This window comes from Alosa alosa, chromosome 4 (assembly GCF_017589495.1).
Source record: "Alosa alosa isolate M-15738 ecotype Scorff River chromosome 4, AALO_Geno_1.1, whole genome shotgun sequence".
Lineage (NCBI taxonomy): Eukaryota > Metazoa > Chordata > Actinopteri > Clupeiformes > Clupeidae > Alosa > Alosa alosa.
In genome coordinates, this window is record NC_063192.1 from 25,536,413 (window position 1) to 25,549,792 (window position 13,380).

Here is a 13,380-nt window from a genome sequence, read left to right on the forward strand (position 1 = left end):
AGACAGTCAAACTGCTTTGTCATGTTGTCAGTGACAGTTTACTCTAAGCACAAGGATGTGTGGCATAGTTATTTTAAAACTACACAGTTACACATTATTGTATAGGAGGCATTGATTGCAAGAGGCAGGACAGATTTCACAGATTTCACTGTACTGTTCACACTGTCATTTATTGACAGAGGTGTCACAGTATAAAAAACAGCATTTTACATCATTGTGCAAAGGAAAAATGACCAATTTACCGGAAACACTCCTTGGGCAGAGCTGTGCCAGATTTATTTACGTTCCTGTCAGCCCGTATATTTACATTCACATAAATATGCTCGCCAGAGTGACAACTAGTTATGACCGCTAATTCAACACTTTTGCATGTAATGACTCAAGTGATGAAATAGGGCCTATTTGTTTTATAAGGTAGGACTATTCAGCATGGAACCAGTATAGTGCATTTTGACCAACATGACATTAGCAATTAAAAATGTAAAACAACTGCAGACCTTTGCACACAAGCAGTTGCATGGATAAACTAAAGCATTTGCTGTCTGTTCAAAGCTATGTCCAAAAGACTGAGAAAAACTATAATATGGTGGTATGTTGACTGTTTGGGTTGTATTTAGGAGAAACATATTTTCTTTCAGCACCTCTGTGTCTAAAATGTCCCTTTGAGGTAGATTTCTGTGGAAAGGCAGACATAGGCAGGTGATTGTCTCCTTGTGTTCAGATCTTTATTTATCTGTTCATACAGTTTAAATAAGTTCTGAATGGAGATGATACAGAATACTGAAAACATGACACAGATAGATCGATAGATAGATAGATAGATAGATAGATAGATAGATAGATAGATAGATAGATAGATAGATAGATAGATAGATAGATGGATAAATAGATAGATATTTGGATAAATAGGTAGATAGATATTTCTACTTGTTTCTTCCCTCCATAATGTAGTGCCTATAAAAAGTATTCACACCCCTTGGACTTCCCCTTTTACTGCTTTTTATGAAATCTTGATCAATTTGATTTGGCCTTTTTTTAACAATAATTTGCAAAAATCTGACTCTTTAATGTCAAAGTGATAGCAGATTTCTACAAAGTAATGTTAAGTAATTAAAAATAAATAATGCAAAATAAGCTATTGCATAAATATAGTAGATGCACCTTTTGCAGCAATTAAAGCAGGGAGTCTGCATGGATAGTTCTCAGTTAGGCTTACCTATCTCCATTTCACTAATTGTGATACTACTAGCACCAACTGGCTGGACTGCTGTTGATTTAGGTCAGTCACTTTGTAGAAATTTGTTTTCACTTTGACTTTAAAGAGGGGATTTTTATAAATTATTGTAAAAAAAGGCCAAATTAAATTGATTAAGATTCCATTTATAAAAGCAGTAAAAGGGGAAATATCCAAAGGAGGTGAATACTTTTTATTGGAACTGTAAAGTGACTCTCTGTAAAGTGACTCTCTCACTCTGTGATGTATTAGTAAATATTTTCTGTAACAGTGACACTGATACCTCCCCTGTAATTGTATGTCCACCTGAGACACTGTCAACAGCCATTTAGTGATTCAGACACACCACACGTCCTGTAAAACCTGGACAACACACAGGGCAGCACATGAAGTGACACTGTAAACAGCAGACCTGGACTGCCACTGTGGTTGTTATTTTTCACCTCTGACTGTTGTCAGGTTATAATTTTCTTTATTGACAGGCCAATTGCAGACTCCATAATTAGTGATATTTTTCTCTGATGTGCGTGACACAAGGTTGCCTACAGCAGTTACTATTTGAGACATTTTCTCTGTCAGTGGGGGGGAGGATTATGCTTTAAAAGTAGTCATAAATTATAACTTGAAACTGAATAACTCAGTAGAAGCTCTAGTATTTGGTGTCTAACTTGTTTCATAATATGCATTATGACCAAATTTCCTTTGACCTTCAAATGCTTACTTAGAGAGTATTTGAGTAGGTAGACACCCTAATGCAGCTTATGCCTGCTAAACAATACCAGTGCAAACAACAACAAGATAAATTAGATTGTGGTTGATTGGAAGTAATCTTTTGTGAGACAGATTATGGCAACCCTGGTGTTTGTCAATGTAGTGTGTGTGTGTGTGTGTGTGTGTGTGTGTGTGTGTGTGTGTGTGTGTGTGTGTGTGTGTGTGTGTGTGTGTGTGTGTGTGTGTGTGTGTGTGTGTGTGTGTGTGTGTGTGTGTGTGTGTGTGTGGTGAGTGACGTTCCTCTTCTCTCTTCTCTCTCCTCTGACAGAGGGGAGGGGACAGCTACCACAGAGGCATGATGGGAGACGGTGGTCAGGTGCCTGGCTCCTCCCTCCCCCGGCGCTCCAGCAATCTGGCCCAGCTGGACGAAGATGACCTCTGAAGAGCCACACCACCATCCTCTTCATCAGCACCACCATCATCGCCATCTTCGTCACCACCGCTGTTGTCTACATCATCATCATGCCTTTATTATTTATCTTTCCTTTTCTTGTGGCTCTGTCTTTTTAATCACTGACGTTCTCATTGGAATGACCAAGGGACTATTTTTGCCTAATTTTTGCCTGTTCTTTTGTCGTTTTTGAGGAGAATGTAATTTGTTCCAGAGAATAAATAACCATTCCTTTTTTGGGAGGTCACTGGAGTTGAAGGAAAAAAAAAAAATACTTCAATATGTTTGAATGAAAGTGACTGAGCTGTGTACTATGCTGAGCTGTGTACTATGCTGAGCTGTGTACTATGCTTGTCCGTGTGTGTGGGTGCCTATATGTGTGGATGTGAACAAACATGGAGATCCCGCGACCGACGGCTTTCTTTGTTGTGGACGTGCAGTTTATTTTCTTCTTCATGGCCACAAGTGGACACACGTCTGTGGAACGGAGCTTGCAGTGGGCCTTTCGGCTCCGCTGGACCTTAAAGTGTTTCCCCTCCCCCTGCCGCTGCCTGTTGCTACAGACGGCCCACTCCAGCTCCTGCCCACCTCCAGAACGTCTGCTGCGCGAGCAGAGCACAGCTCCCCACCTTACTCAATGCTCCTGTTCTTTCTGATATTTGAGCAAGAAATGGACAGTCGACACAATGAAATTGTACATATGAAGATGGACTGAGGCTTGATTGTTTGGGACAAAGCGAGCTCACATGTGGCCCCTACGGCTGGGGTGGGGGGTGGGTGGGTGGATTCTGCTCTGGGGCTCTGCTTGTCTGAGACCAGCTCCTGACTGCCGGGGGAGCAGTTGGCCGACGCTGACGCACAGATGAGAGAGTCTCATGGGACCATCGCATTGGCCCTTACTGGACAGGACATGACAGAGGAGAGTGGAGGCGGAAAGCGAGAGGGGAGGGAGGAAGACGAGTCCTCTCTGTGTGCTGGGGGTGGACATGGCGAGCTCCCCTGAGCCCAGTCAGCGCAGTGGCGGACGCCAGGAGAGGCTCGATTCCATGAACTAGAAAGGAACGCTGGATGTGTGCCTCCCATGCTCCTACCTTCACTCTTTCATTCTCTCTCTCTCTCTCTCTCTCTCTCACACACACACACACACACTCTCACAGGTTTCTGCTCGTTAGATAGAGGGGTGTAGCCTGGTTTAACCAGACCCAAGACAAAGCTGAGAGCTGTAGGCAGGCGGAGTCAGACTACACAGGCTTATCCAAATTTCAAACACGTCTCCAGGGACCCCTTCATTTCAAAAGCAGCAAAGAAGGGTGGTTTGAACATATCTTTTCATTTCAGGACAACTCCCCCCAACATCATTAGACAAAGTGCCAAATAAGCTGGTGCCAGACCCTTTTAGGTTGAAGTAGAGAGAAAATAAAATGTCCCAATTTGAAGCAGTTTCTATACTAATATTTTGATACTTCTGTCAGTGCATTGTTACTGTCAGATCTTTTGGCAAATTGGAATGATCCATTAATATTGCTGGTATTCATTTCGTGTCCTTTTGTAAAAACAAAAGAAAAAAAGGCTAGTTTTGTTTTTGCCATTTTGGATTTTGTTCAAATTTTCAATTTGTGTTAATGTTTGGTGTCCTTCTAATCAAGTCATTCTAACAAAATGGGCAGTGGGTAAGGCTACACTGCAAGTTACTGGCACTGATACCCATTTAGCCACCAGACATCCCAGACCAGTTGTAGTATTGATTTCTAGCTGAGTTGTAAGACATGAAGCACAAGTGGCCATAGCTCCGATGCCTGGGCCTTAGACTAGATTAATTACCCCACTGATCCAGGAGAGGACGCCAAAGGGCTCTGCTGGGAAACAGTACAGCTCTTCAAAGGAGCTCTTGCATCTTGTCCGTTTGATCTGAATTTGTTTTTAACAATAAAGCTTTACCAAAGGTGGCCAGATAATTATAGGCATGTCTTCAAGAAACTGTTACACAAAAATACAGGAATGGCTTGATTGATTGCTTGTCAATCCACTCATGTTTTACATATTCAAAGAGCTGGTCAAATGCCCTAATCTGGGTTTAGAGTCTGGCAGTTGTGCATGTTGTATTGAAAAGTACCCCTACAGATATACAAAATGAAATGGATACAAAGTAGGAAAAAATATGAATATGTCTATCTGACAGAAATTCATTGTTGTACTATATCAAATAAAAAAGTGTCTTTTTGAAATACAACCTTCATATTGTCTAAGTGTCCTCTGTATGAAATGATAACATCAGTATGATGAGGTTTATCATTAAATAAAACAAAAGTTGGATTGTTTTTGCTATTTTTCTGAAAGAGGGAAAAAATGCACTTTTCCAATTTGAATATTTTTTCCCTTATGTCTAGAAGTATCCTGAATTTCCCCTTGGGGATCAATACAGTATCTATCTATCTATCTATCTATCTAGTAGAGTTGAGTTGTAAGCTGCAGGAAGAAGAGGGGCCACCCCAGTGTTAGCGGGCATCTGGCTGGTGATCTGCGCTCTGTCCCAGGGTGCAGCCTGAGCCGAGGGGGCCGTTGGGCCCCGGCGGACGGGAGAGGAGCTGGCGCTGCTGCTAACATGCCTGTGATAAACGGGGGCTGGGCAGCAGAACTGGAGCTGGGGGGGATCAAGGTATTAGCTTTCACGGTGTGGGGTGGGGGAGGCAGAATCAAAGGGCCCACTGTCACCAGCAAAGGGGGTCGTGCCAGAGGGGGTTCAGTTTACTGAGAGCACCTCTGGAGGGCCGTCCAGCACCCCTCTGTTGACTCTGTGATGTCCATGCTGTGAAGGACGGCCGGGAGCAGGACCCTGGCGGCTGTGAACTTGATTGCGGAGGGTCAGGCCCGGGGTCCCCCTCTCCCCCTCTTTTCCGTCCAGCGGTGCTCTGCAGGACTCGCACCAAGGTGTAAAATGTCAGAGGGGTTCTCTGTCATTTGTCCTCCTCAAAGTGTTGGCCCAACACCGAGGAAACAATGACCATTTCAAATTAGCATCCCCATTGTTCGGCTCATTACCATTTCAATGGCCGTCAGAAGAGGCGTTGGAAGTCAAGCGCTCTGACAATGTTAGACTTCACTGCTCGCCCATTTGCTTATACTTCCATCTTAAATATAATGAGGTTCTCAGGAAGTCCCTAAGGCATTGTTCTGTGCCGCAAAACAAAAATAAAGGATCCATCCCTGTGAAGTGATAAAAAATAAAGAGAACAAAAGGAGGTGGCACTTGTTTGATCCAGTCATTTATTAATGTCACATGCTTTCTTCATAGAACTGTGGGATCTATGTACAGTATTTACACCAGTTCCTATAGAGTCCAGATCTCAAGCGTAAGGTCATCATAAAGGAATGGAACTCACAGAGCATCAGTGCCTTGCAGAACACCAAACAGTCATATAACAGATGAAAACTAAGGCTTTCTTTTCTGAATGGAACACTTTTAAAATGGTATTCAAATTTAATTTAATTTGATTTGACAATCCCTTTTATCATGTCAACATGGGTAACAGAGACAAATTAAGGATTTCAGATGTGTTTATTAAATTCAAACTTAATGTCAATGTGAAATTAAAATGTTAAATATATCACTGATGACAAAAAAAATATATGTGGACACCTACAAAATGAGCCATATTCCATTAAGGCAACATTTTCTTCAGAAACATATGTAATCACCGCAACTAAACATTATAAATTATTTTTACTTGTGCTTTCAAATGAATGCTACCTGAACCTCCTCCACTTAGTATATAACATACATTGAACTGGCTCAAAGTTATTGCATTGACATTACATGGGAAACCCAATAGATACAAGCCACCTAGAAGTTAATTAGTCATGTTGGATATATGTACATTACGGCCGATTAGAGTTGCAGTTGACAGGTTTGAGCTGGCAGTGGTTTACAGTAGAATGCAGGACCCTTGTCCATGGTCAGTTTGTGTCTTGTCCAGTGTCTCCACACAGTGTATTTATATCACGTAGTGCGTTGCACTGGCAAATCGTGCAGTCCAGCAGCTCTTTGTTACCTTTCAGACAAAGGTCCTCCCAACTTTTTCTTCCAGTGGTATCAAAAGTAGGCTAATATTAGAGTCTGTTTTGTTGCAAATATGGCTTAGCAGCTTTGCCCGAACTGCATCTCACTAGTGAGAGAGCACGCACACACAGTCTGAGCGTTGTCGAGTGCACCAGTGTTCACTTTGTATGTATGTCAGGAACATGTGCGTCCAAATCTCAAAGTGTCTCGCTCCTCAGAGTCTCTTTCTCCCTCTCCTTCCTTCTTTTGGTCCCCCTCTGTCTCTCCACTCTGGCTCAGTCTCTGTCCCCCAGCCTCTTCCCTCCTCTCACTCCCTCTTGATGCTGAGGAGGGTGTCTGGCCCAGGGTGGTGGTGGTGGTGTGGGTGCTGCTGCTGCTGGGCTGGGGGTCCTCCGCGGCCCTTGCGGCCCTGGTGGGTCTTGACGTGCTTGGAGAGGTGGTCGCTGCGCATGAAGCGCTTGCCGCACTGCTGGCAGCCGAAGCGCTTCTCGCCCGTGTGCGTGCGCAGGTGGCGCTGCAGCTCGTCCGAGCGCGTGAAGCTCTTGCCGCAGAAGAGCCAGTTGCAGATGAAGGGCCGCTCACCGGCATGCCAGCGCAGGTGCGCCTTCAGGTGCGACGTCTTCTTGTACACCTTGCCGCACTCGGGGATGTGGCAGATGTGCAGTCTCTTTTTGCCGAACTCCAGCCCCGCACTGCCGCCCCCTGACGCCTGGCAGTTGGGGCACTTGCAGCGGCGGCAGCGGCGCGTGGAGCTCAGCAGGCCCTTGGAGGTGCCCTGGAGCAGGGCGGCGATCTGCGGCTGGTGGCCCAGCACCAGCTGCCGGCCCAGGGAGGAGAAGGGGTGGTTGGCCGCCGAGCCGTTGGTCTGGGGGAGGCTCCACCACTGCTGGCCCTCCTCCACGTGGCCATTGGCGGCCAGGTGGGGCCGCGCGGATGTGTTCTGCAGGAAGCTGGAGAAGTTCTGGCCCACGGCGTTGTGCTGGGGGTAGTAGGGCCCGTTGCCCTGGGCCTGGGAGGAGAGCACCTTGACCGGGGAGAGCTCAAAGGAGTAGGCGGCGGGGGGCTCGGCCGGCGGGGTGAGGGGCAGCTCGTGGTGGTGGTGGTGGTGGTGGTGATGGTGGTGGTGGTGGGCGGGGTGGGGCAGGCCCGTCTGCATGTGGCCCGCAAACTGAACCTTGGGCACGGTGAAGGCCATCTGGTGGGCCGCGAGGCTCGAGTTTGGGGCCACGTCATTGCTCCAGAGCTGGAACATGCCGGAAGCGGAGCTCACCGTGCCCTCATAAGGGAACTGGGGCCCCTCGGAGCCCACGCTGCCCCCCACCTGCCACGCCTGGCTGCACGTGGTGGCCAGGAAGGAGAGCGGGTTGGGGCCACTCTCTGGAGACGAGCTGGGAGTGCGGTCCTGGAGTGGACAGGTGTCAAAGAAGCAGTTATTCATCTGAGCAGTAAAAACACAACTTAAACACACAAAAAATAAACAAATGTAAAATGACAGATTATTAACATAAACTTGGTCATTTTAACTTTTTAATTTTAAAAGTAACTCCACATTAGCGAACATAATAATACCAGGAACAGCTAATATGCTGAGGTTACATGTGATCAAATGAAATGTCATGTTAGATTTACAGATATTTAAAACATATTTTAAAACATATTTTTTCTAATGCATGACCTAACTCTGAGATTCTGCCCCGAGACTCTTCATGGTGTAAGGGCCAAATGGTCCATTGTTACTAAGCTAGCCTAACTTAAATGTTAATATTAGGTTTCTGTGAGTTGTTCAGACAATAGCCTACGCAGTGAAATAATCTTGCATTAGTACAGACGAACACAAGACTGTCACAAGTTTGAAACATGCATTATCTAACCTGTAAAAATGTATGGAGAAAATTGTCCGTTCTGGATAATGTCAGCGCAGCCATCAGTCCAGGCGTCCGGAGTCCGCACCTGCAGCCAACGCAGCGGAGACAAGTGCGAAAAAAACACCAGGTATGCAATCACCTAAAAGAGTAAAATCATACAAGTCCAACAGCTCGACAAGTCCTTCCAAGTCCTCGTGTAAAAGCAGTAATCCAGCGACAAGCTACACGCTACACGCTCCCAAACGTCCGCGCTTCTCTCAACTCTGTGGCAAAAAGTTCCCCAACTAGTCTGTACTGCAGCACTTGCTGCCGCTCTTTGGAGTCCTTTTTCACGACCGCTGCCTTTCAAACACTGTGCCTCCCTTTTGAAGTGCGAAGAAGAGCTGATTGCAATAAATCCTTGGGATCATTTCAAAGGCGGTCGGATTGCATCTTCTCTTTATAGAGAAAAGATCCTCTCAACGGGGTCTCTTAAATATGTACCAGGAGAGTCAGTGAATAGAGGGGCTGACACGGAGGGGGTAATATCAAGGAGGGGGGGACGTAACGCAGATTAGGTGAGGGTGTGTGTGTCATACACTAAAGCCAGCCTTCATTTCATCCAAATGAAATTTAACCAAACGCTCATCCGTGAAACATCTCCTCCCTTTACACAATTGTTACAAAACACAAAGTCACAAGTGAGGGAAACTCAATAACATTTTTACAGATACATAGGCTAATTAGTGCAAATTAGAACTGGACCTATCATTAGGCTATTACTAATATGATGCTTAATATTATTATTATTATTATTATTATTATTATTGTTATCATTATTAGGTCTATAATACGCTCCCAGACTATTTATGTGAAAATTATTTCAAAATCCCCACTGCGATGGACGATCTCGGATAAAAAGCCGACTCTGGGCTACTATGAGATGATCACTTGCAGGCTACACCTTGGCTACGTTGTAACTTTTGGGCTTTTTTCTTCAGGGATGTTTGGTCCGGACAAACCTCATTTTAACTTATTTAGTAGGCTTCTCTTCATCCTCTAAACAAACCGAATAAAAGTCCATCAAAGCGGCCCGGTTTCTCACTGGTAAGTGACAGGTCAAATAAACGACACTGCGTGACATTTTCACACTCACGGGTTCAAGTTAAGGGCATTATCACATTTAAACGGATTAAATGCAGATCGAGAAGGCATCCTAAGTTCACCCAGCTCTGCCCGTCCAATTGGCCAGCCATTCTACATTTAAAAAAGAGCCTACAGATGTCAGAAAGTCATTTAACATCTTAATACAGGGAAAATCCTCGCTGCTTTGTGCTTTCTGTATTCACACACGCATGGGATTCTTATTCAAGCGCTGCCTTCACTTCGTCGCATTACAATAAACTTTTGTCTGCCAATACGTAGCTTCACATATATGTGGCAGGGCTACAGCACATTAAGGTATTTGTGCAAGTAACTTAATTAGTCTAATATTAAAACAAAGTCAGCAGTGTTTGTCATTAGAAACTGCTTTTTTGTTTTGTTTCTGAGGTCTTCTTGGCTCTATCGTATCTATTTGCATTAACATCCTGTTGAGTTTGAGTTGGTAGGCCTAATACAAATAATATACAAAGATAAAGGAAACAATTAGTGAAATAATATAACAAAGAAACTGTAAAACAAATAAATATAGGCGATGTCATATATCATGAAAGGATGCCATGCAATTCTTGTCAGGTTTTTGCAAAAATTACAAATGTGACGTGTTAGATTTTTTGTTGTCAAAAAGACTACGCTACCGTTTATTCATCACTGGCAAAACTGTCAGACACATTGCGCTATTATTACGTTCAAAACAGGTATCTGTTAAACTTATTAGAACCCATGGCGATTTTGTTCTGGATGGACACCATGGGGAAGGAACAGAGGGGGGGGGGGGCTGTCTCCCAAGAATAACCTTGACTGATGGGATTTCACAAAGTGGCACACAGTTCTGCTCCATCTCCTCTCCTCAACTGCTTCGGACTCTGACTCTTTCTATTCTATATTTTCTGGCATTCTAGTCTTTTCTATTACTAAGGCATTCAGCACCAAGTTACTGTAAAGTGAAGGTTTGCCAGGTGGATGTCTTGTTTAGTCATGTGCAGAAAAGTTAATGTTTTTTTTAAAAAAAAATAGGATAAAATTAAGCAAGTCTCAGTAAAGAGAGTAGAATTGTGTGAATATGTTAAAAAATAAAATGTGTTTTCACAAGGAGTACTCATAACACATGTTTTCTTACACCAAGAGGCTCTAGAAGAAGCACATTGCTGTTTCTGTTCCACAACAAATATTTTCTGGTTAAAATCCATGTAAAGCAAATATTTATCACAAATGGCTAATTAGGAATTTAAATTACAAAAAAATAAAACACAAATGAAATCTTGCACATAAGTAGAATACATTGGAGGTATCCTGTAAAAAAAATGACATTCAGACTATATACGGTGGCCTTCCAAAGAGCAGCACCCTGTGTCTCCTTCCGTGAGGTTTATTACTGAGCAGAAGTTGTTAATTACCCCGATTCCTATTTCCTGTCCCCGCCACCCCCACTCCACTGACTGCCTCCCAGATGAGTGGCTTTGAAGTGCAAAGTACTCTCTCCTCACTTTGAACTGCGAAAACAATGCTCATGTGGTTGTGCTTACCTTCCCCATGTTACCTCATTTAAATAGACCTGGATACAGCTTGCGCCGTTTTCAAGGGAAAACTAATTTCCAGTGCAGAGAGAGAGAGAGAGAGAGAGAGAGAGAGAGGGAAAGACAGAGATAGAGAGAGAGAAGCCTGGGCAGGATGATGGCAATGGGATGATGAGATGTTCTACCGACACTGCAGCAACACTAGTCCTCCAAATCGGCTTCTAAGTTTCAGGAAAACAGCCCAGTTCTGTTTGTGGTTTGAAATTATGCAATGAATTTCATTTGAAATATGAGTCGCACAAAATGTATTTAGCAATAGCATGATTTTAGCAATAAAGAAAAGTGTTTCAATCCTAATCTTTGGTGACAGTGACGGTAACATTCTGGGGCTGTGTAACGACTTGATGGATTCTCATTGTGATGTATAGGCCCAGTCTGAGACTCATCTAAGGGTTTGGTTTATTTTCATTCTGCAAAAGAGGCTGGAGCAATCTGTGCCTCTCTTCCTCCAACAGATGACAAATCCTCCCATTTACAGATCCCTGCTCTCATAAAAGCCACCCAAAACAATGCAGAAATATGCATGCTGTCAAGCTGTTTTTTTATCATGTCTGGGGGGGCAGTTTAACAGCCTCAGATCACTAAATTGTCCCAGCTGTCTTGACCATCTGCACTCTAAAGAGCGTGCCATGGCTCTTTTACTGGTGGCCATGTCAAAAAAGCCCATTTTACTGCACTGTGCTGGCTAAATGACCCTGGCCTGCCGCTCCCCCGCCCCCTGGGTAACCACAGGGGCATAATGGACGGGACAGAGAGCATGCAAACGCATGCTGCACCCTGCAACTTCACACCTCATCAATAGGAAGAAGCCAGATGAAGAAGCAGCGTAATGACGGAGACTCCAAGCACTTTTAGCGGAGGCATGGTGGACTGGATATGAGTCTTTGGGGAAGACGCAGGGCGTCTGGTCCTTCACTAAAAGGACACTTATGACGGGAGCTGTGCCCTGTGAAACCCATTTGCCCTCGTAGAGACAGGGCAGAGGTGGCCTTTTAACAGCAGGCTGGTAGGGTCATTTGGGCTTGTTGTTTAGCTCCCCCAGCATGCCCCTCTAACCTTATTTGCACACAGTGTGCTGGGACTTTGAAGTTGAACAAAGACAAAAATGGGGATTGAGGATAGATTGAGGAATAGAATGAGTAATAATTTTCATAAAAAGATATAATTGTTGACTATATTCCTCAAGTGTACATGATGACCTTTATGTAATGGGAAACAAAAAAATGTGAAGTTAATTTGCCAAACGAAAATGCAAAAATGTGGATTAAGCACTGTAAGTAAGCACTGTAATTACCTGCTGATATAGTTACGATTTGAATATATATTTTAGCTTACTTGAAAGTAGATGACTATAACCAACAATTCCGATTTGGAAATGATTTGTCGCAGCAAAAAAACACACATAATACTCTTTTCAGTCTGTTTCAGTAGTTTGCATGAAGATGTTGGAGTGGAGGGGAAAGGCACTGAACCCAGCGGTGACACCTGGCCATCCCTCTGTGCTCTCATATAGGTTTTCTGCCATTGTGTCTGCTTATGGAATATGCTCTGTGCCAGGGTGCAGATTAAGAGACATGGATCACATGCCACTACCCATACACACTGACAAGTCACATACACACATAGATTCTCTCTCTCTCTCTCTCGCTCTTTCTCTCTCTCTCTGTTTCGATCTCTATCTCACTTTCGCTGACGCACGCACGCGCACAAACACAAGCTTCACAGTGACATACCTCCGACCTAGTAAAACTCAGTCACCAGTGACAGACAGGTGGAATGCCGTGATGCAACACTTCAGAGAAGAGTTGAAGGGAAGGTGGGAATCCAAACACCCTTTACAGCCAAGGCATCACCTCTGATATCATTTGATAATGCTCTGCAAATGCAAATACAAAAATTAGGAGCAAGCCCCTGAAAGAACTTATGAAGAGATCTCAAGACCCCCCAACAAAATGAAATATGCAAACTTGAGAGCTTGTCCATGTGCATTTAGGAAAGAAGGAAAAGCAAGTCCTGGGCAGACGGAGAGAGAGATGGGGGGAGAGGGAGAGAGGGAAGAAGAAGAGAGAGAAGCACACATCTCTACTTGTCAAAGGAGAAAAAAAAAAACTTTTATCAGAACCAGGGGCACTTGAAGTTTGTTTGCATTTTGTTTTCCAGTACTCTTAACAACTTCAGAAGTCAGATCACAGGAGCCCATGATCAAAGCGTCTTTCGGTTAGTTCTGGAAACACAGGAGTGATACGCCATGCTTTGATACTCCACATCAATATTTCAATTCAACAATCGCTTGACATGCACCCGCACTCCCAGAGACGAAGGAGGGAAAGGATGAAGAAGGAAGT

At 44.1% G+C, this 13,380-nt stretch overlaps 2 protein-coding genes across 2 annotated transcripts in view; one reads left to right on the top strand and one right to left on the bottom strand.

The window, feature by feature from the left end:
* The window catches only part of arhgef25a (Rho guanine nucleotide exchange factor (GEF) 25a), a 74,534-nt gene extending 69,908 nt beyond the window's left edge, over positions 1-4,626 (top strand). The window contains exon 18 of the mRNA XM_048241190.1: positions 2,274-4,626. Coding sequence (XP_048097147.1) covers positions 2,274-2,387 — 114 coding nt within the window. The 3' untranslated portion in view covers positions 2,388-4,626. The remainder of the gene's footprint in view (positions 1-2,273) is intronic.
* A 1,016-nt stretch (positions 4,627-5,642) lies between these two features.
* On the bottom strand, positions 5,643-8,744 carry sp5l (Sp5 transcription factor-like). The gene is made up of 2 exons (XM_048241553.1): positions 8,325-8,744; positions 5,643-7,855 (listed from the first exon to the last, which is right to left on the bottom strand). Exons 1-2 carry the CDS (start codon positions 8,376-8,378, stop codon positions 6,761-6,763), a joined length of 1,149 nt encoding a protein of 382 aa, XP_048097510.1. The 5' UTR covers positions 8,379-8,744; the 3' UTR covers positions 5,643-6,760.
* Between the last annotated feature and the right edge of the window lie 4,636 nt (positions 8,745-13,380).